Here is a 24,066-nt window from a genome sequence, read left to right on the forward strand (position 1 = left end):
ACTCCTGGGCAAGGGTATGACCAAGAAAGACATCCCACGGCTCCTCAGCCTACATCTGCAGTTCCACATCTCAGCTTTATTTGTTCTTAATCACCAAAGGTCAGTTCCAAGAGATTTCTCTAAAGAAGGGTGAGTGCCGTGACGATGGTATCCGTTACCTTTATAGAAGCACACTTTCTGGATCCAGGAGAGTGGGTTGGCCTTCATCAGCGCGTAGGGGATGCTGACCACATGCATCCTGTTCATGACACTCTGGGGGGGAGCAGACACGCTCAGGGCGAGTGGGCCCGAGCCACACCAGAAAAAGCAAAACAAAACCAATGTACTCTCCCAACATTTCAGGCAGAGGCTTGGGTTCATCTCAATCCCTTGTTCCAACAATTAGTCATCAGCAAACAACACTCACTGTTAACACTCCATGCCACAGACCAGCATCCCTTTTGAAATCCAGCACATTTGTTAATGTTTCCGCTGCAAGTAGACAAAGAAGGTTAAACCACTGAGCAACCCTCTCAATAAGCCCTATGCATTTTCTAGAGAAATTCTGAGGTGAGTACATCATCAACACGTAAGTTTCAGGGAACAGATATAGCATTTCCAAATACCACATACCAATTAATAATAATCTTGGTTATCTATTACTGGAAACACATAAAAGTAGAAAGTCATGCAACTAACACCGAGAACCATGCTGAGCACTAATCACAAGGCACGGGAACATCACATACTGAAGAAGCTGTACAAGGTGTCACCATATCTTTTCTTTCCTTTTCTTTTGAGATGGAGTCTCACTCTGTTGCCCAGACTGGAGTGCAACGGAGCAATCTCAGCTCACTGCAACCTCCGCCTCCCAGGTTCAAGCAATTCTCCCGTCTGAGCCTCCCAAGTAGCTGGGACTACAGGCATGCGCCACCATGTCCGGCTAATTTTTGTATTTTTACTAGAGAAGGGATTTCACCATGTTGGCCAGGCTGGTCTCAAACTCCTGACCTCAAGTGATCTGCCCGCTTTGGCCTCCCAAAGTGCTGGGATTACAGACGTTAAGTCACTGCGCCCAGCCTCTCCACATCTTTTCATCAGGTATTTTGATGGGGTATTCTTTTCAGAATCAAGAGGTGGGGATGAAAAACTGTCAGGGATATTCTTACTTCTCAACTCTACACATCTCCTCAATTCTCACACCCAGAGACCGTGATCCGGCATCTCTCCTCTATAAGAGCTGGTGGTTCACATCACCCTTCAGAAAGTCACTCTTCCTCTGCCCGTTTTCTCATCCAGAGACACGCAGCTAACACATTTTAGGACGCTGGAGTGGAGAGCAGTACTGAGGGTTCCCAGCACAGCTCTCTGCTCAGAGCACTCGGCCAAGTCCTCTCTAAGATCTGGCTCCCACCTCACACAGGCAGAAAGGCAGAGCCTGGGGCTATGGGCAGACCTGGCTTCTCGCCAAAGGCCACAGCACTCCAAAGGTGAATAGGAGAAGTTTGATTTGTGTGCCAGGAAATGCTATTGCACTATGAATAACAGTACTATAAACATCCTTTCTCTGTTGGCTAAAGAACACAAATTATTATTGTTATTATTTAGAGACGGGATCTTATTATGTTGCCAGGCTGCAGTGCAGTGGATAATCATAGGCACAATCCCATTACTCATCGGCACGGGAGTTTTGACCTGCTGCTCCCTTTCCTACTTGGGTCGGTTCTCCTCTCCTTAGCAAGTTGGTGGTTCTCCACTCCTAGAAGGTCACCATGTTGCTGCCAAACTTCGTGCAGATACCTGGTTGGCACAGCCCAAAACTCCTGGGCGTAGGCGGTCCTCTTACCTCAGCTTCCCGAGTAGCTGGGACTGTAGGCACACACCACCACGCCTGGCTAAAGAACCCAAATTATAGGTGACATATGTAAGATTAGCTCTGGGCTGAAGACAAAGAAAGTCATGGGGCTTCATCTGAAAGATCTAACTTTTTAAACTTAATAAAGCCCTTAAAAAATACCTAAAATCATTTTCCAAATCTCCAGTAAAAGCTTTAGCTGTGCCCTCAACTTACCCCCTTGCTTTTAAACACCTATTTTTTTCTTTTTTAAAATTTTATTTAAAATTTCTCCCTTTTTTTGTAGAGACAGGGTCTCACTATGTCGTACAGGCTGGTCTTAAACTCTTGACCTCAAGTGTTCCTCCTGCTTTAGCAAACCAAAGTAGTGGGATTACTGGTATGAGTCACTGCACCTGGCCTAAACACCTATATTTTAGATATTTAAACCATTCAATTTCACTTTGTAGCTTTGTTCAGTTCCAGTATTACAATGTAAGAAAACTACTATGAGTCCATTTTTACAGTTTTTTAAATTATCTGTCACGGTGTACCCCATAAATATATACAATTAGTACTTATCAATTAAATAATATTAATTTAAAAATATTTCCCTAAGTATATGACATTTGAAGTAAATCAGGTGCTGACTATACTTTACCAAGAGATCATCTATAATCATAATATAGATAAACCATATATTATAAAAATATAAATATGTTATATATTTATAAAAATATAAATGTGTTATATATTTATAAAAATATAAATATATGTTATATATTTATAAAAATATAAATATATGTTATATATATAAATATAAATATATGTTATATATTTATAAAGATAAATATAAAATATAAATCATATATTTATATGCATGACAGCTAAGGTCAAAACTACAGTCACAGATACAGTAATAGAAAACTAAAAGTGTTTTCCTCTTTTTGAATGAATACCCTGACCCTCAGTATGTCACAGAGTAAGCCAGTCCCCCAGGGCAGGCCTGTGAACCCAGCACTGTGTATAAATGTATCAGTGGGATATAGCTTCCATGTTCCATAAAACCAACATCCATGTGCATTTACTGAAAACAAGCCTGATGGGGTTGCCTGGACTCTGCTAAGAGATGCCGTGTGCCCTCCTGGCCAGCACAACCACAGAGACCCCATAAGCATGCTAACGACGGTGCATCTCCCTACCTGGCAAGACCTGGACTAATGGGCAAAGGCACCCGGGGTGGTTTTGACAGGTGCAGCGACAGTCACATAATGAGGTAGGTCAGGTGTCTGTGTGAGGCTGGAGGGGCCACCACCCCATCCCTGAGAGCCCTTACCTTCTGAGTACCCGCACGCCTGGGTCAGAGCCCGGCACTGTGCCAGCAGGGATGCGTGGGACACTGTGACCCCCACCGTACTGCCTTCTTTGCTGGTTTTATACTGAAAGATTTCAAGGAAAAAAACATGATGTGGTATTTCTAGAGGTGACAACAGACAGAATGGAGACTGACAGAATCTTCAAAAGAAGTGGTCAGTGTCTCTCCTCTAATCATCTTGCTAGGCCCAGGTGCATGGCAAGCCCTGGCCCCTGAGGGGATGCTTCAGTGGAAGTTGTGGCTCCTTTGGGCAGGTGCCCGAGGGCAATGATGCGCCATGGGCTCCCTCATAACTGTCTGCATCCCGAGGGAGCCAGTTAGGAGAGAATGAGATAAGAGAGAAACCTGGAAGGGTCTGAGCAACCATCTATATGACACTGTATTTCTGGGGCAGAGATAAAACTCTTAGGCCGAAATTCAACAAAAAAGAATAGTAACTTATATTCTTAGGAAAAGCACGACTTAAGCCTGTGGGACACGTTTTTAGATGCTCTGAGTTAGGAACGGTCATTACCTCAATGTAGGCGGTCCCAGTCCTTGTGTCCTGGGTCAGAGGGTGCCAGTCCTTGGGGGGCCTGGCTAGATGCTTCCCATCAATCACCAGCCAGGAGAGGGGAGGCCAACCTGTGACACGCAGACAGGACACAACAGCCAGCAGTCAGAGCGGCATCTGCTCCCCACACTCAAAGCCTGCGCCTCCAACATTCAGCACTAGCTACTGAGTGACTAAGGAGTGCGAGTGCGAGTTTTAGTCTCAATTCATTTTATGTAATTTAAAAAGGTACATCCGGCCAGTGGCTACCATATCAGACAGTGTAGGTCGAGACATGAAGCCAGATGAAAACCGAGATTCACCAAGGCCTTGAACAAGGGATCACTTTTGCTGAAGATCCAGTCATGTTTAATTTCTGGAACACCATGCATTTAACACAGACCACAGTCAGAACACTGACTCCTCTTCCCTTGGGAGGCCTCACCTTTGAAAGTTGCCACTTCTCCCGTCTGTGCCTTGGGGAGGCCTTTCTGACAAGCGTCTGTGGTCAGGGCTAAGGAGACTCCACAGCTGCCCAGCAGAAACCCGACCTGCTGGCTGCCTGCGTCCTGCAGAAAGCAGAGTGACAGTGTGGGGTGGGGTGCCCACAGCAGACCCAGACCCAGACCCTGGGTGCTCCAGGCCATGCACAGAACAGATCTTTTTTCATCCCTCACAAAACTTCCAAAATAATTCAGTCCTATTATTGATATATACGATCTTTTCATGGAAATACTTCATTAAAATGTGACAACTATGTTTAAATTTAAAAGATAATTTTGCTTTCTATTTGTGGTGAAATATAAAGTTTAATGGGCTAATTTCTCAAAGTTCATTCTTACAAATGACATTTAGAAGCATTTTTAACAAACTCCAAAATTAATGGCATTGAAATTTCTATTGAATCATGTTTGAAATTTACAAATTAATCTGGAGAGGCCTGGTCCTTAACAATATTGATTATTTCCACACAGAAACACGTTTCCTTGTAGCCAAGTCTTCTGTGTCCCTCAGCAGTATTTTGTCATTTTCTTCATATAAATTTGACAAATCTCTAGTTTTACTCCTAAGAATCACTGCATTCAAATACCTGCTCATAATATATTATCCTTTGAGATACACTAGTTTTAATTGCTAATTTTACTTTTGGGATTCTTGAATATTTGTGGATAATGCTCATGTTAACAACTGCCTGAATTCTGGGACAGGATGACAGAAAGCTGATTTTCTCAAATACAGGCATTGTCTACTCCTAAATGATATTTTTTTTCAGTAATCAGATTATTGATATTTATATTCAAAATGTTATAGATACCTAGATAAGCAAGACCGCACATTAATAATTTATCAGCAACAGAAACTGCCTACTGTCGTGTAAGTGAATAGAAACACAAGATAATTTCCATCTCGTTTATTCAAAACTGCCACTGAGAAGTGAGCTATATCACTGTAATGATACATTTATCCCTAAGAAATAATAGTTATTTTCTATAAACATATGGTTTTGAGGAAAAGTTTAACAAAATCTTATTGAACCATAATTCTATTCATTAAAGGAAAAACTGGCTATCATTTCTGTGGGAAATTCATGTAGATGATAGAACAGCTCCACCTCATAGGAGTGTGGTGTGGGAGCATCACCAGCAAAACGGTTCTCAGTGACCCTCTCACCAACAAGAAGAGAGTCAGACCAAACGGCATCTGATTTCTCTTGAGTCCTGGCCAGCCTGTCGACCGCTAGCTTCCTCTCCTCTGTCAAGACAGCTGCTTGCTGCCTGCCCACACTCAGTGAAAAGGAAGTAAGATACCGCGGGTATGAAGTTCAGAAGTGAACCATGTGGGACCTGAGCCATGGGTTTGCTACCTTTCTCGTTAATGGCACTTCTATGGGGACAGGAACCAGCTCCGCCAGGAGACATCCATAAAATGCAACCATGAACATCACAGGGTCACTATTCGGAAACACGAGCGCCACCTACAACAGTACAAAGAAATGAATATTCCAAATTTCCAATTTTTACAGAATCTAGTTAAATTAAAAGCTAGTTACAAAATAAAATTTTTGTAAGCCCCAAATATTGTAATAATTGTGCTTGAAACCATAAGGGACTAGTCCAAATAGCTATTTAACTGAGTAGAGACTGCTGACTTAGGGCCTTTGAGAACACACAACAATGAATAACCAGTAAGCGTTCACTTTGTAAGACAAAATTTAAGCCGTATCTATATTCTGTACTTGAGGTCTGGAAATTTAGTTTCTAACAAGTTTGTTTGTTGAAAAGGGCAAGGTTCTCCTTCAAAATTTGGTTTTAATAGTGGTTGCCCAGAACTGTAACCTATAACCTTGAGACTAGATGTTTGGTAGGGAAAGTATATTTTTACAGAATTTGTTACGAAGAGCTCTGTTCACTTTTATAAAGTGTAATATTATAGGAGGCAGAATTTGCCACCAGTTTCTTCAACTCAATCACTGTGACCTTGTCAATTTTATTATGATTCACCTAACCACGGAGATTCTCTTGTAAGTCAAGAAAGCATCTGAAAGTCTTTATCCTTGTAAGAAAGCTTTTCAAGAAAATTAGTGATCCTTAAATTCATTCTAAAGCGTTACATAAAATCTCATCTATGAGCACAACATATCATAAAGTATTATTCTTAAACTGTTTACATTTTTATAGCCAAGTACACATTTCCTTTCTTTTCTTTCTACTTGTGTTGCTTTCTGTGTATTCTCTAGCTAATTTGTTTTAAAATATTCCCTCAGATGGGTCAAATATCCTTCAGTATCATTTTCCAAATAACCACCCACTCAGGAGAGCCGTGAATGTCCCCTGCTGCTGAGGACTCCATCCCACCCTGGGGTCTCAGTTCTCCTGATGGTGGGTGCTGAGGACTCCATCCCACCCTGGGGTCCCAGTTCTCCTGATGGTGGGTGCTGAGGACTCCACCCCACCCTGGGGTCTTGGTTCTCCTGATGGTGGCTGTGCTGCTCCCTGGACTGCTGCCAGTGATCGTCCTGGGGATATCCACTGTGGTCCCCCTGCTTGCACCCTACTCACTTATGTGGCTGAGGGACATCTTCTAAGAACTCGCCAAGAAAGTGCTCGTGAGCCAAACGTTTCTGAGTCCTGCATGTCTGAAAATGGCTATACCATTCTCAAATCTGTTGAATCTCTGGGAATAGAATTGTAAGTTAAAAATTGTATTCCCTCTGAATTTTTGAAGCATCACTCCACTCTCTTCCAGTTTTACCAATGAGAAATCCCAAAAGCCACTGTCATTGCTGATCCTTTGTGTACATCCTACTTTTCCCCTGAATGCTCTGGGATTCTTTTCTGTACCCCAGTATTATGCAATATTATGGGCATGTGTTTGGTGTGTATCCTTGAATAGTTACACTCTCCAGGTCTGAGATATTGTCCTGAATTACTATATTCATTTAAAATGTTTCACTTTCTGTTCTCCTTTCTCTTTCTGGACTCCAGTTATCAGTCACGTGTTGAGTCTTCTTGATCGAGTCTTTTTGTCCTATTTTACTAAACTCTCCATCTCTCTTTCCTACTGGCATCCTTTTCTTGACTTATGAAACATCTTCATCTGATTTCCAAGAATATTAATATTCACTTTTTAGAAACATTGTTTTCTATATCTAGCTTTCCTTCAAGTTTGCTTCCTCTTTCCTTCCTTCCTTACTTTTCTTGTCTCTCTCTTTCTCACTCCCTCCCGTCTTTCCTTTTCTTTGTCTTTTGGTATTTTCTCTCATACTGACATTTCCTTCTTAAAAGTCCTTGGCTAATAGTTCACATACAAGAGTTAGGCACTGAAAGAGTTACTTGGAACCGTCTGCCAGCTTTTTAACCTGCAGTTCACTTGTTGGGTGATCTGACACAGGTGACCTTCTCACTACGGGATTTCACTGGTGTATTGATTTTCACCATGTTCTCAGCTGTTTTCCACCCTGGACTTTCCAGTGTACCAGAGGCCCTCGGGTCCGGGCCAGCTTCCCGACAGCAGTACTGCCCCAAAGAACTTTCTATGATGACGGAAATGTTCTACCTCTGAGCTATAAATACTGTAGTTACGAGCCACACTCCTACTGAGCCCCTGAGATGTGGCTTGTGCAACTGAGAAACTGTATTTTTTATTTAATTTTTGCTAATTTAAATAGCCCCAAAAGCCATATAGGGCAGTGTAGCACAAGAGAATAAGCCTCTAGCATCCCATTTTGGCAGATAGGTACAAGGAGGTTACCTGGACACATAGAATAGGGAAAGAGATAAAAATACAGAGTTTCATAGCAAGGTTTCAGAACTTTAGATTTTAATTCATAAATTCTAAGCTCTGGAATCTAACATTTTTAATATTAACATATATGAAGTCAAACAGAAAAGAAGATGAAGAAACACTGGACAAACAATGAGTGCAGGAAAAGAATGTTGCTTTACTCTACATCACAAACTTTGCCATATTTTTCTTTTTTTTTTTTTTTTTTTTTTTTTTGAGACGGAGTCTTGCTCTGTCGCCCAGGCTGGAGTGCAGTGGCCGGATCTCAGCTCACTGCAAGCTCCGCCTCCTGGGTTCACGCCATTCTCCTGCCTCAGCCTCCCGAGTAGCTGGGACTACAGGCGCCCGCCACCTCACCCGGCTAGTTTTTTTGTATTTTGTAGTAGAGACGGGGTTTCACCGTGTTAGCCAGGATGGTCTCGATCTCCTGACCTCGTGATCCGCCCGTCTCGGCCTCCCAAAGTGCTGGGATTACAGGCTTGAGCCACCGCGCCCGGCCACTTTGCCATATTTTTCACTGCTGATTTTGTTGTCGTTTGTTTTGAGACGGACTCTCACTCTGTCGCCAGGCTGGAGTGCAGTGGCAAGATCTTGGCTCACTGCAACCTCCACCACCCAGGTTCAAGCGATTTCATGCCTCAGTCTCCCAGGTAGCTGGGATTACAGGCACGCACCACGATGCCCAGCTAATTGTTTGTATTTTTAATAGAGACAGGGTTTTGCCATGTTACCCAGGCTGGTCTCAAACTCCTGAGCTCAGGCAATCCGCTCGCCTCGGCCTCCCTAAGTGCTAAGATTATAGGCATGAGCCACCGCGTCCAGCATTCACTGCTGATTTTAAATCCCTTTTATTAATGCTGTAATTCTAACTAAATGATGGAACACTAATTTCAATGAAACAGATTATCGAAGTCTCTGCTTTTGCTCATTCCAACAAAGTGACATTCTAGTTACTTACTCTGTCTCCAGGTTTAAGCAGAGGTTCGTTCTTACTTGTCAGTTTATTAAGTAGAGTATAAGCTAGTTTTAAACTCCGACTCCAAAGTTTACCTAAAACAAAATAAAAACACTAAGCAATGTAAAAGTTAAGAAACAAATAATTAACATTTAACGTAGAAACCAAAATACCCCATAATATACCATTATCCCATTAGTGGAAATTTAGGTAGTTTCCATCTAATAACTATTCTGCACAATGTTGTAAGGAACATCATTGTTGGCTCTTAAAAATAACTTACAGATTTATTTTTCTTAATACAAAAACAAAACAGGATTTTATTATAGAAAATTTGGACTACAGAAGAGCCAGCAGAGGCCAAGTGCAATGACTCACACCTGTAATCCCAGTACTTTGGGAGGACGAGGCAGGCAGATCACTTGAGGCCAGATGTTTGAGACCAGCCTGGCCAACATGGTAAAACCCCCTCTCTGCTAAAAATACAAAAAATTAGCTCAGCGTGGTGGCATGCGCCTGTAATCCCAGCTACTCGGGAGGCTGAGGCACAAGAACTGCTTGAACTTGGGAGGTGGAGGTTGTAGTGAGAGCCAGCCTGGGCAACAGAGACACTATTTAAAAAAAGAAAAAAAAAGCCAGCAGAAAAAAGTCAGTATTTGGTATACATATGTATATGTACATATGTGTGCACACATATACGACTATACACATATAAGCACGTATACATGTCTGCATAATTTTCAAGAAATGAGATACTTCACCCTACTTTTCCAATTAATACTGCAGTGTAAATGGATTTTCATGACATTAAATATCCCTCAATTACATCATTTGTAAGAGTAGTACATAATTCATTTAATCTTCACAACAATTCATGAAATGGGTCATATCTTTTTTTTTTTTTTTTTTTTTTTTTTGAGATGCAGTCTGGCGCTGTGGCCCAGGCTGGAGTGCAGTGGCCGGATCTCAGCTCACTGCAAGCTCCGCCTCCCGGGTTTGCGCCATTCTCCTGCCTCAGCCTCCCGAGTAGCTGGGATTACAGGCGCCTGCCACCTCGCCTGGCTATTTTTTTGTATTTTTTAGTAGAGACGGGGTTTCACTGTGTTAGCTAGGATGGTCTCGATCTCCTGACCTCGTGATCCGCCCGTCTCGGCCTCCCAAAGTGCTGGGATTGCAGGCTTGAGCCACCGCGCCCGGCCAAAATGGGTCATATCTTTATTTTAACATATTAAATTCCCAATTTAATACGTTAAATTAAAGATGTTAAAATACTAGGCATCCCCAAAGAGAAGTTCCCCTGACCAAAAATCAAGAGACAATATAAACAAAAGCAACAGATCCAAAGGTGATCCGGGTATCAATGCCATCCATTCTTTACTTGGAAAGCCATAGGGACTTCACACCAGCCACAGGGCCCAGGAACCAGCTCTTACTCCGAGGTCCTTCCCATCACACACCCTCCTGGCACAGCTGCTACGTTCACAAGCACTCAATAGGGGAGAACCAGCTCTTACTCCGAGGCCCTTCCCATCACACACCCTCCTGGCACAGCTGCTATGTTCATAAGCACTCAATAGGGGAGAGCTTCACTGAGGAAGACAGGACACCAGAGAAAGGAAAAGCCTAGAGGACGGGGGGTGTCGGGAGAGGATGACACGAGGCAGGGGTGACCATGGGACAGGAAGACTGAGAAATATGAGTCTAAGCCCCACACCTGCAGAAGCCTTAACACACCCCCACCAAGCAGCCTATCAAAGAAGCAACACAAAGTCATTATTGAGCCCTTCAAGTCCCTGCAGTACAACTGCAAGCAGGTTGAGCAGCCATGCCCTGCAAGTGAGCGCTCAATTTCCCGTGTAATAAGATGAAGCTCAGGTGCAACACTATGAAGTAAGTGAACTGGGGGACCTGAGAAATGAACGAGGAAAAAAAAATACTAGGCCAGGCACGGTGACTCATGCCTTTAATCCCAGCACTTTGGGAGGCCGAGGTGGGTGGATCATCTGAGGTCAGGAGTTCGAGACCAGACTGGTCAACACGGTGAAACCCCATCTCTACTAAAAATACAAAAAATTATCTGGGAGTGGTGGCACATGCTGTAATCCCAACTACTCAGGAGGCCGAGGCAGGAGAACTGCTTGAACCCAGGAGGCAGAGGTTGCAGTGAGACAAGACCGTGCCACTGTCCTCTAGCCTGGGCGAGAGTGAGACTCCCTCTCAAACAAACAAACAAAGACAAAACTCAACTCAAACCACTGTTTTAGCCTATTTTAAAAAGTCAATTTAAGGTGTTAATAATTGTAATGCATAAAGAATTTCAAACTGAATCCAGCTGTACATAAAAAGAATAATGCATCATGACCAAGTCAGTTTTATCCCAGGAATGTAAAGAGGTTCAACAGAAAATCAACATAATTTGCCATATTAACAAAATAAAGGTGAAAAATAAAACAATCATATCAATAGATGGAAGAAAATAAAAGCAATTTAAATCATTCATGATTTTAAAATGATCTTAAATGATTTTTGAAATCCTTCTTAAACTCAGAAAAGGAAACAAACCGCCTTAATGTGAAAAGGAGCATCTTTAGAAATCCAACAGGAAATATCATAATGGTTGGCTACTGAAAGCTTCCCCTCTGAGAGAAGTAAGCTAAGGATGTCTGTTTTCAGCATTTTACTGAAAGGCTTAGCCCATGCAAAAGGGGAGAAAAAGCTGAACAACTGGAAATGTAACTACCATTATTTGCAGATGACATGATGATGTAGTTTATGAATCTTCCATAACTGAATTCAGCAAGGCTGCCAAATATATCAACATAAAAACACAATTTGATTTCTACATACTAGCAATAAAGAGTAAATAGGCCGGGCGCAGTGGCTCACACCTGTAATCCTAGCACTTTGGGAGGCTAAGATGGGCAGATTGCCTGAGCTCAGGAGTTCAAGACCAGCCTGGGTGAGATGGTGAAACCCCGTCTCTACTAAAATACAAAAAATCAGGAGGGTGTGGAGGTAGACACTTGTAATCCCAGCTACTCAGGAGGCTGAGGCATGAGAATTGCTTGAAGCCAGGAGGCGGAGGTTGCTGTGAGCCAAGATCGTGCCACTGCACTCCAGCCTGGACAACAAAGCAAAACTCTGTCTCAAAAAAAAAAAAAAAAAGTAAATAAAAATTTTTGATGAAAGTATCCACCGCAAAATTAAAACACATACACACTAAGTACCTGAGACTGTCACAAGAAATATGCAAAATCTCCCCACAGAAAATTACACATTACTGAGATAAAGTAAAAAATATTTGAATGGAGGGACAGATGTCCAAGGGCTGGAAGACTCAGTAATGGAAAGGTGGTCGGGTGCGGTGGCTCACGCCTGTAATCCTAGCACTTTGGAAGGACTAGGCAGGTGGATCACCTGAGGTCTGGAGTTCGAGACCAGCCCTGGCCAACATGGTGAAACCCCATCTCTACTAAAAATACAAAAAATTAGCCGGGCGTGGTGGCAGGCGCCTGTAATCCCAGCTACTCAGGAGACTGAGGCAGAAGAATCACTTGAACCTGGGAGGCGGAGGTTGCAGTGAGCTGAGATCACGCCATTGCACTCCAGCCCAGGCAATAAGAGCGAAACTCCATCTCAAAATAATAATAATAATAATAATAACAACAACAACAATAATAATGAAAAGGCATTAATTCTCTTTAGACTCATTCAAAGCAATGCTCATAATCTCAGTAAGTATACTGTGACACCTGACAAGCTCATTCTAAAGTGGATCCTGAAATGCACAGGGTAAGAATTGCTAAGACACTCTTTTTTTTTTTTAATATGGAACACTTCACAAATGTGTGTCATTCTCGCACAGATACCATGCTCATCTTCTCTGCATCATTCCAGTTTTAGTGTATGTGCTGCCACAGTGAGCATGCAAGATGCTCTTGAAGAAAACAAGACGGCGGGCTTTCGCTACAGATGTCAAGACTTACTATAAAACTACGGCAATCAAGAGAGTGTGGTATGGGCACAAAGAATAGAATACAAATCAATGAAATAAAACAGAGAACAGCAAAACAGATCCACCCGTGTGTGGACAACTCACTGAGGACTCATGTGCCACCACAGAGGAGTGGGGCAAGGGCTGTCTTCTCCTTAGATCAGAACGGGACAGCTGGTTATCCTTCTTTAGCAATGAACCCTGGAACCCAGTCCCACACCATTCACAAAAACGCATTCCAGGTGAATGGCAGACCGAAATGTGAACAGCAAAACAACAGCATTTTCCCAAATTAATGGAATAATGTTTTGATCTCAGCCAAGGGAAACAGCACTTAAGGAGAACACAAAAAGCAAAAATCGGGCCAGGCATGGCGGCTCACGCCTGTAATCCCAGCACTTTGGGAGGCCAAGGCAGGTGGATCACCTGAGGTCAGGAGTTCAAGACCAGCCTGGTCAACACAGTGAAACCCTGACTCTACTAAAAATACAAAAAATTAGCCGGGCCTGGTGGTGTACGTCTGTAGTCCCAGCTACTTGGGAGGCTGAGGCATAATAATCGCTTGATCTGGAAGGCAGAGGCTGCAGAGAACCAAGATCACGCCACTGCACTCCAGCCTGTGCAACAGAGTGAGACACTGTCTCAAAAAACAAACAAAACAAAACAAAAAAACAAAAAGCAAAAATCATGCAAGAAAAGAAGATGGATAGAACTTCTGTTCACTAAGCTACCATTAGTGGAAAGCCAGCCACAAAGTGGGACAGAACTCTTGAAAGGTATTACTGACAAAGGGCTGGTATCCAGAATATAATATAAAAAATTCCTATAAATGATCCTATATTAGAAAACGTGCAGCTGCTCTGCCTAGGGAGTAGCCATTCTTTTATTCCTTTGCTTTCTTAATAAACTTGCTTTCACTTTACTATATTGACTTGCCCTGAATTCTTTCTTGCACAAGGTCCAAGAAGCCTCTCTTGGGGTCTAAACAGGATCCCTTTCTGGTAACATCTTCCTGGTGAATTCCAAAGGGGTAATACTGAGGAGACCCCCGACCCGAAGGAAGTAAGACCACAGCACCAAATGGCCGACTTTGGGTAAGTGGGGTGCATTTACCGGGGTAAAGGATGGAACTGGGTTAGAGGCCCAACTTAGGGGAGTCAGAATTTCTCCTAAGACAGAGTGGGTTAAAGGCCCCTCTTAATAAAAGGCAAGGGCACTTGAACAAACCTGTGTTCGAGGCCCAACCTGGGAAGGTTACAGTCCTTCCTAAGATACAGGGGGTTAGAGGCCCCCCTTCAGTAAAGTCCCTCTCGGCCAAGAATGGATCTGGCACTACAGAACGTTAACCACTATTCTCTTTGGATTAATCTGCCTTGCACTCTTTGCTGACCGCTTTGGGTGACAAGGTTAGGCATGTACAGGATCATGGAACATGGGAGCATTTTTTCTCCCCAAAAGGGGAAACTCCAGAGCTGATGGGACTGCTGGAAAAGAGCCCTTCATTACTGACAAATGGCCACCTGAACTTTTGATTCAGTGTCGCTGCAATGGGTGGGTCTTTCTCTGGCCTCCCTGAGCTCCTCACCTTTCCCATCCTGCTATAGGCAATGCTTTTCTCCCTTTCTCTTTTCCATCTTTTCTGTTACTCAGGGCAACTGTCTGCTCCTTCATCTTGCCCAGAGACCACATGTTGAAAAATGTCCTTGGGAGTTGACTTGTAACTACATGGAGGTACTTTCTCTTGGTTTCCACCATCGAGTGAACAGCAATTTGAGGGTTCGTGTTGTAGTTAGCTCTAAAGGTTATCTCGAGCAGTTAAAAACCTTTGCAAGCTCAGAATTAGATGCTCTGGACTTCTGGGAATAGTCCAAGTGCCCAATACTACAGCTTATTGGCCAAGGTTTATTGTTTTCACCTAGGAGGTTACCTTTGGTAAAGTTCCAAACTCAGAAATATTGGCCGTAAATGCTGGCTGAAGTTGGGTAATAAGAGATTTAAAAGGACTTTTTTAAAAAAACACTATGGGCTGGGTGCAGTGGTTCATGCCTGTAATCCCAGCACTTTGGGAAGCTCACATGGGTGGATCACAAGGTCAGGGGTTCAAGACCAGCCTAGCCAACATGATGAAACCCCGTCTCTACTAAAAATACAAAGAAAAACAAAAAATTAGCCAGGTGCACGCCTGTAATCCTAGCTACTCAGGAGGCTGAGGCAGGAGAACTGCTTGAACCTGGGAGGCGGAGGTTGCAGTGAGCCAAGATCACGCCACTGCACTCCAGCCTGGGAGACAGAGTGAGACTCCACCTCAAAAAAATTAAAAAAAAAAAAAAAAAAAATGCTGGGCGTGGTGGCTCATACCTGCAATCTCAGCACTTTGGGAGGCCGAGGCGGGTGGATCACCTGAGGTCAGGAGTTTGAGACCAGCCTGATCAACATGGAGAAACCCCGTCTCTAATAAAAATACAAAATTAGCCGGGCATGGTGGTGCATGCATGTAACCCCAGCTACTCGGGAGGCTGAGGCAGGAGAATCGCTTGAACCAGGGAGACAGAGGTTGTGGCGAGCTGAGATCGCGCTACTGCACTCCAGCCTGGGCAACAAGAGCAAAACTCCATCTCGGAAAAAAAAAAAAAATTAACTAATTAAAAAAATAAAAAAATAAAAGAGCACTATGGTTAAAAGTCAGCTTAAAAGCAGATATTCAAGGTTTAACAGCCTGGGACTCCTTGGGGGAAACAGAGGAGGCACCACAGACCCCATTTTGGGAAGAACCTCTGTTTTCCTCATGAAATCCCAGAAATTTAAAATTTAAAATCTCAAAATCTAAGGCTCTGCTCTGTTGTACAGCACTGTGTTATGTGACGGTTTTGACTTCACATTCTGAGAGAGCTTTAGTATAGTAACCAGGTAGGAAATATACTTTGGAGGTAGCTAATGGCAGTTGTAGGGGAATACACAGCTCTTTGCATGTGTGAAAAAAGTATAAGTGTAACTGGAGTCCCAGAAGGAGAGAAGAAAAAAATGAGGAAGAAGCAATACAGGAAGAGAAGATGGCTATAATTTTTCTCAAACAGATAGAAGACACCATTCTACAGATTCAAGAAGCCCTGTGGACATCTTGAAAATTTCAAAGAACATCACAGGAAATGTTCAAAGAACATCACCTCTAAATATGTCATAGTAAGATGGCTGCAATTCAAAGAAAAAGAACATTTTTTTAAGCAGCCATACACATTACTGTCAAGAGAGTAACAATGGTCTGGCATCTTCTCAAAAGCCAGTAACCATACCTTTGCACTGCTGAAAGAAGATAAATAACCATGAAATATAACCTTAAAAAATGAAGTTGCCAGCAAACCTACAGTATAATGAACATACAGGAAGTTCCACAGGCCAGAAGGAAATGATTACCCAGGAAAATATAGAATCGCAGGAAGGAATGTACATAGTAAAAGAATAGAAATGTACGACTGATTAAAAACACAAACAAACAAAAAACAATGGGCCGGGCATGGGAGCTCACGCCTGTAATCCCAGCACTCTGGGAGGCTGAGGCGGGCAGACTGCTGGAGCTCAGGAGTTTGAGACCAGCCCAGGCCACACGGCGAGACCTCGACTATACTAAAAATACAAAAAAGGACCCGAGCATGATGGTGTGTGCCTGTGGTCCCAGATACTAGGGAGGCTGAGGTGGAAGGATCGCCTGAGCCTGGGGGGTGGAGTTTGCAGTGAGCCGAGCTCACGTCCCTGCACTCCAGCCTGGGTGACCGGGCACAACCTTGTCTCAAAAAAGAAAAAATAAACACAATGGTAGTGATATCTTACACTCTGTATATAAATGCAGACAAACTACAAGCCAAGGAGAACGTTAAAAAAAAAAAAAAAGAAGTGTGTCACAGGCTGGGTTCTTCGCAAAGCAGACGCTGAGACAGGCTCAGGCAGTCAAAAGGATTCCTAGAGAATACAAATCTGTGACAGCAAAAGACAGGTAGCAAGACTGGGCAGGAGGAGCTGTCAAGCCACAATGTAGAACTGACGGTCTCCACAAGTCCAGTGCTGTTTATAAGGAAAGTCCACGCTAACAGAAAGTAGGCCCTTGTCCCACTGCCTTACTTGGCCATCGGCCAGGGACTGCCCTGCCAATAGCATGACCTAGATTTGAACGCTGATTTAACAGTTGGAGGTTGTGAGCTAGCCATACTCATCAAAGCCTGGCAATGAGCGCCTTTCTTAAAGAATTACAGAACAATTTTTCTAATGAAAACAGATGTAAAAATCCTAAACAACTTATTGGCAAATCAAACCTGGGTGTATAGCTAAAAGGGTAAAATATTAAAGCCAAGTGGGATTTATTCTACAAATGAAGGGCTGCTTTACATTAGAAAATTAATCAAAATAATTCACCAAATTAATGAAGGAGGAAAACCATATGATCATCTTGCTAGCAGCAGAGAAAGCATTTGACAAAATTCAGTCCCAACTCATGATAACAACTTCTAACAAACAAGGAGAAGAGAAATGTCTTAATCTGACAGAGTTTCTACCAACAAACAAGCAAACAAAACTACAGAAAACATCATACTTAATTACCACAGGCTTTTCCTCAGATGGAAAAACAGGCAAGAATGCCCACTCTTCAACATTGTTCTATTTCACACTGTACTGGAGGTTCTAGCTTGTGCAAAAAAGCAAAAAAAAAAAAAAAAAAGAATAATAAAAGTATAAGTATTGGAAAGGACAAAATAACACTATCATTGTTCACCAATAATGTGATTTTTGTAGACAGATAATACAAAAGATATATAGACAAACAACTAATTATGAGTAAACGAAGAACTAATAAGCTAACTCAGTGAGATCACTGGATACAAAGTCATCATTTTTTATTTTTATTTATTTTATTTATTTATTTATTTTGAGACGGAGTCTCGCTCTGTCGTCCAGGCTGGAGTGCAGTGGTTCGATCTCAGCTCACTGCAAGCTCCACCTCCCGGGTTCACACCATTCTCCTGCCTCAGCCTCCCGAGTAGCTGGGACTACATGCGCCCGCCACCACGCCCGGCTAATTTTTGTACTTTTTTTTAGTAGAGACGGGGTTTCACCATGTTAGCCAGGATGGTCTTGGTCTCCTGACCTCGTGATCCGCCTGCCTCAGCCTCCCAAAGTCCTGGGATTACAGGCGTGAGCCACCGCGCCTGGCACAAAGTCATCATTTTAAAATAATAACAATATAGATTGCACTTATATATATAAGCAACAAATCAGTAGAGAAAATGAAAAATTATAGCACTTGTAATAGGAATAAATCTAATAAAAGATGCTCAAGACTTCTGTATTCCAAAGTATGAAAACATCACTGAGAGAAATTAAAGCAGGCCTTTAAAAAGGGGAAAACATTCCATAGTCATAAACCGGAAGATTCCATAATTGTAATACAGGTTGAGTATCCCTTATCTGAAATGCTTGAGATCAGAAGTGTTGGGATTTCAAATTTTTTTAGGCTTTGGAATATTTGCATTATATTTACTTCCCAGTTGAGCATCACATCACAAGTCCAAAAATCAGAAATCTAAAATGTTTCAATGACCTTTTTCTTTGAGCATCATGTCAGCTTCAAGCAGTTTCAGATTTTAGAGCATTTTGGATTTTGGATTTTCATATTTGGGATGTTCTCAACCTATAAAACATTAATTCTATTCAAATTGAACTAGAGATTCAATGGAATGCCAATCAATAAGCATATGAAAATAATTTGTCACCAGGCAAATGCAAATTAGCCTGTGCTACAACACACCTATAACAAAGACTGTAACGAAATAAACAATATCACAAGCTGGTGAGAAAAGAGTAACTGGAACTCTTCATGTACTCACTGTCTGTGGGAGTGAAAACTGCTGCACTGCCTGTGGAAAACTGCTCAGCAGTATGTCCTAATGCTGAACAATTCTGCTTCTGCATTTATACCTGGCACAAACGCCTACATATTCTCACCAAGAGACTCACATAAACATGCTCCTAACCGCACTATATACAATAGCCCCAAAGTGGAAACGACACAAATGTCCATCTACTTGGCAGTGTGTAAATAAGTTCTAGTATATTCACACGATAAAATAATACCCTTTGATGAGAATAAACTAAAGAACACCTGTTTAAAAGCAGGGAAAGCCAACAGTGTGCGCAGTCAGGACAGCAGTTACCCTTCATGTGTGGGGGCGTGAGGGGCTCTGAACCTAGCAACACTTCTGCTTGGAGTGCTGATGACAGGACCACGTCCACTCTGTGGATTCATCAGGCTGTAGACATGCTTACTATTTGTGTTACAAAAGAAAACATAGTATGGAACCAAAAGATGCCACATACACAAAAATACATACTGCATGATTCCCCTTACACAAAGTTGAAAACAAGACGAAACTAAACTACATGGGTCAGAATGCATACATAGAACGCTCCAAACACTCGAGCCCAGAGCAATGGCAGTCACCACGCATCAGTAAGTGGGGCCCTCTGGAGAAATGGGTAGTTGATATAGGTCAATGTTCTACTGATCTGCCAGCTGTGCTGGTTTCTCAGGAATATTTGTCAAGCTGTATGTCTATGCTGTGATACGTGTGTGACATTCCACAGCTAACTCACAAGCACAAGCGCTTTCTGTTAACACTTGCCATAGGTGAGAGTGTAGGTGGCTTTCCCAGTCGTATCCAAGGCAGTCAGACAGGGGGATTTGGGCTGTGCTGTGCCCCAGCGCTGCAAGGTGGCCAACAGTGACGGTGGTCGGGGGACACCTGCAGTGAGAGGCTCCCCCCTCAGCACGCTCGTCTCGCTTCCCTCAGGCTTCGGCTGATTTGGATCTGGTTGCTGAACTACAAGCAAAATCAAAATTTTAAAATCAGCAATTCAGAGCACCATGAACACATTCTCTTTTTAAGCATTCATAGCTTATAATACTGTTTTTTAATCCCAACTATAAAAAAGCTTACAATAATTTGTTTAGATCTTTGCATCACAATCACTGACAACTAACCAAAGGATTACAGGAGCTTTAGTCATGGATGATGATGGTTGTGAAATAAAGTTAAAAACAACCCACCATCCTGGTGACCACAGCCTCACAGACAAAGGTGACCTTGGAGTGGTTCCCACTTTCCCAACCTCTGGACAGGTCTGTGTCACCTCTACTACCCCCGGCACCACAGCAGTGAACAGCCAGGTATCCGTAGCCTGGGGACAGGACCTGGTGGCCCACTCAGACAGGAGGAAAGCAAGCAGAACCACCACGTCAGCCTAGGGATCCAAACAACTATCACCATGTTCAAAGAAAAACACATAAAAGATTAAATGATTATAGGCCAGGCGTGGTGGCTCATGCCTGTAACCCCAGCACTTTCGGAGGCTGAGGCGTGTGGATCATGAGGTCAGGAGATCGAGACCATCCTGGCCAATATGGTGAAACCCCGTCTCTATTAAAAAAAGAAAAATTAGCCAGGTGTGGTGGTGGACGCCTGTAGTCCCAGCTACTCGGGAGGCTGAGGCAGGAGAATGGCGTGAACTCAGGAGGTGGAGCTTGCAGTGAGCTGAGATCGTACCACTGCACTCCAGCCTAGGTGACAGAGCAAGATTCTGTCTCTTAAAAAAAAAAAAAAAAAAAAAAAAAAAAAAAAAAAAAAAAAAAAAAGATTATTTGATTATATAGCTCCCGGAAAAAGATTACTTTAATCTTGTTTTTTACTTTAAAAAGAATTACTTTAATCTTCTTCCAGGAGCTGTATAACCAAAATTTGCCCAAGTGGTAAGAAACACTGCTCTAAGATGCATTCACACCAACAAACTCTGAATTTGAAAGGCACTGCGTGATGGCTAATACTGATGTCAACCTGATGGGACTGACGTATGCAGAGTATTCTTCCTGGGTGTGTCTGTGAGGGTGTTGCCAAAGGAGATTAACATTTGAGTCAGCGGACTGGGAAAGGCGGACCCACCCTCAATCTGGGTGGGCACAATCTAATCAGCTGCCAGTGTGGCCAGAACAAAAGCAGGCAGAAGAATGTGGGAAGACTAGACTGGCTTAGCCTCCCAGCCTACACCTTTCTCCTGTGCTGGATGCTTCCTGCCCTCGAACACTGGACTCCAAGTTCTTCAGCTTTGGGACTCAGACTGGCTTCCTTGCTCTCAGCTTGCAGACGGCTTATTGTGGGACCTCACCTTGTGATGGTGTGAGTCAATATGCCTTAATACACCTCCCTTTATATATATACATCGATCCTATTAGTTCTGTCCCTCTAGAGAACCCTGACTAATACACACTATCTGATTACAAAGGGGAAATAATCTCCTAAAACCTTTGTCTAATCCTGGGGTGTGGAGGAGACCCTGGGCTGGTCTGCTGCCAGCAGTGACACTGTACAAACCACCAAGGTCTGAGAGTGGGACCAGCATGGGGGTCCCGGGGCTCTAACAACACACTCACACGCTTGTACTGGCTTCATTTCTGGTTTCTGCTTCTTGTTAGTTTTCTTTTTAAAAAATATATGTATATTCTTTCTTTCTAAATATGTATTTCATTCATATATGAGGCTAAAATTCTGAAAAGCAGCCAAATCTATGCTGAAAATTGAACACTTTAAAACCACAAGATGAGTATTTCAGAGTTAAAGTTTAAATTAAAAATTTAAATAATGTAAGTTAAATAAAACCTTAGAAGTATTTTTACAAAATGCTAAGTCACTTGAATATGAGCAGTAAATTTTCTACCTGCTCAAATAAAGGAAGCAGTCATGTGATTCTAAATTTACCATTATACACAGTGACCACTGAGTCTGGAAACAGAATATATATAGCAATAACCCTGTATAATATACATTTGCCCTGTTTCTCAACTTCATGGCCACCCTTTTCATACAAACACAAAAGCTCAAAGTTGGACAACTCTTACCTTCCAACAATTCCTCAAAATCATCCACAAAGAACTCCTTCAATGGAGGGCGCTTTGGCCTCTTCAGGGTGTTAAGAAGCTGCTGGATTTTGGAGGACACTCTGCTGTTCACAGGGACACCTGTCACGGGAAAGACAGAGGAGCACTGAGGCCAGGACACATCACAACCTCTGGAGAAGTGGACACAGGTGTTAAGGCCCAAGAACAAGCCACACGATGCATCAGAGCTTACAAATCCGTCCAAGTGTGGGCCCCACTGGACAGTCATTTTGGAATTAATTCATTTAGAAAACACTTATTGAATGCCTTCCAGGAAACAGGACTTGTTCTAAGCTAGCAGTTTGTTTTTGTTTTTGTTTTTTTGCTTTAGACAGAGTCTTACTGTTGCCAGGCTAGAGTGCAGTGGTGTGATCTCAGCTCACAGCAATCTCCGCCTCCAGGTTACAGCTATTCTCCTGCCTCAGCCTCCCGAGTAGCTGGGTCTACAGGTGTGCACCACCATGCTCGCTAATTTTTGTATTTTTAGTAGCAACAGGGTTTCACCATGTTGGCCAGGATGGTCTCAATCTCTTGACCTTGTGATCCACCTGCCTCGGCCTCCCAAAGCGCTGGGATTACAGGCATGAGCCACCACGCCCAGCCTAAACTAGCAGTTTTTTAAATGGTCCAGGGACCCCTGGGGCATCCAAGACCCTTTCAGGAAGTTTATGAGGTCACAACTATTCCATGGTAATGTTAAGAAGCCATGGCCCTGTAATTCCAGCACTTTGGGAGGCCAAGGTGGGTGGATCATGAGGTCAGGAGATTGAGACCATTCTGGCTAACATAGTGAAACCCCATCTCTACTAAAAATACAAAAAATTAGCTGGGCGTGGTGGCAGGCGCCTGTAGTCCCAGCTACTCGGGAGGCTGAGGCAGGAGAATGGTGTGAACCCAAGGTGGAGCTTGCAGTGAGCCGAGATTGCGCCACTCACTCCAGCCTGCGTGAAAGAGCAAGACTTCTTCACAAAAAAAAAAAGAAGTCATTTGCCAGCCGGGAGCAGTGGCTCATGGCTGTAATCCCAGCACTTTGGTTGGCTAAGGCAGCAGAGGATCGCTTAAGGCCAGAAGTTTAAGACTGGCCTGGTCAACATAGCAAGACCCTGTCTCTACAAAAAATTTTAAAAATAAAAAATTATCTGGATGTGGTGGCTTGTGCCTGCAGTCCCAGCTCCTTAGGAGGCTGTAGAGGAAGAACTGCTTGAGTTCAGGAGTTTCAGGCTGCAGTGAGCCATGATCATGTCAATGAACTCCAGCCTGGGCAACAGAATCGCTATTTAAAAAAAAAAAAAAAAAAAAAGCGGGGGCCGGGCACAGTGGCTCACTCCTGTAATTACAGCACTTTGGGGGTCCAAGGTGGGCAGATCACTTGATTTTGAGACCAGCCTGGCCAACATGGCAAAAACCCGTCTCTACTAAAAAATACAAAAATTAGCCAAGGTTGGTGGTGTGCACCTGCAGTAAAGAAAAAAAAAAATTAGCCAAGAGTGGTGGCAGTTGCCTGGAGTTCCAGCTACTTGGGAGGCTAAGGCAGGAGAATCGCTCGAAACCAGAAGGCAGAGGTTGCAGTGAGCCAAGATCACACCACTGCACTCCATCCTGGGTGACAGAGCAAGACTCTGTCAAAAAAAAATAGAAAAAAAGAAAAAAGAAAAGAAAAGAGAAAAAGCAGAGTTGGAGGATTCCAACTGTATAATTTCAAGAATTTTAAGAAAATTCACCGAAGTTGGCCAGGCGCGGTGGCTCAAGCCTGTAATCCCAGCACTTTGGGAGGCCGAGACGGGCGGATCACGAGGTCAGGAGATCGAGACCATCCTGGCTAACACAATGAAACCCCGTCTCCACTAAAAATACAAAAAAATTAGCCGGGCGTGGTGGCGGCGCCTGTAGTCCCAGCTACTCGGGAGGCTGAGGCAGGAGAATGGCGGGAACCCGGGAGGCGGAGCTTGCAGTGAGCCGAGATCGCGCCACTGCACTCCAGCCTGGGCGACAGAGCGAGACTCTGCCTCAAAAAAAAAAAAAAAAAAAAAAAAAAAAAAAAGAAAATCACAGTAGTCATGGCTATACAAGGTGTAAGGACAGATAAATAAGGAAATGGAACAACATACAGAGCCCAGAAATAGACCCTTCCCTCTCCAA

The 24,066-nt window shown here is 43.2% G+C and overlaps 1 protein-coding gene and 1 non-coding gene across 4 annotated transcripts in view; both read right to left on the reverse strand.

Annotated features, from left to right (window-relative positions):
- DIP2A (disco interacting protein 2 homolog A) overlaps window positions 1-24,066 on the reverse strand; it is a 110,462-nt gene that overhangs the window by 32,704 nt on the left and 53,692 nt on the right. For all 3 annotated transcript variants that reach the window (XM_050784324.1, XM_050784323.1, XM_050784322.1), the window contains 9 exons: window positions 21,889-22,008; window positions 19,622-19,819; window positions 8,963-9,054; window positions 5,585-5,695; window positions 4,166-4,289; window positions 3,703-3,812; window positions 3,150-3,252; window positions 407-471; window positions 159-252 (listed from right to left, as the gene is read on the reverse strand). In XM_050784324.1, the coding sequence (XP_050640281.1) occupies window positions 159-252; window positions 407-471; window positions 3,150-3,252; window positions 3,703-3,812; window positions 4,166-4,289; window positions 5,585-5,695; window positions 8,963-9,054; window positions 19,622-19,819; window positions 21,889-22,008 (1,017 nt within the window). The remainder of the gene's footprint in view (window positions 1-158; window positions 253-406; window positions 472-3,149; window positions 3,253-3,702; window positions 3,813-4,165; window positions 4,290-5,584; window positions 5,696-8,962; window positions 9,055-19,621; window positions 19,820-21,888; window positions 22,009-24,066) is intronic.
- On the reverse strand, window positions 12,782-12,886 carry LOC126951783 (U6 spliceosomal RNA). The gene has a single exon (XR_007724645.1). It is a non-coding gene; the product is annotated as a U6 spliceosomal RNA (small nuclear RNA).

This window comes from Macaca thibetana, chromosome 3 (assembly GCF_024542745.1).
Source record: "Macaca thibetana thibetana isolate TM-01 chromosome 3, ASM2454274v1, whole genome shotgun sequence".
Classification (NCBI taxonomy): domain Eukaryota; kingdom Metazoa; phylum Chordata; class Mammalia; order Primates; family Cercopithecidae; genus Macaca; species Macaca thibetana.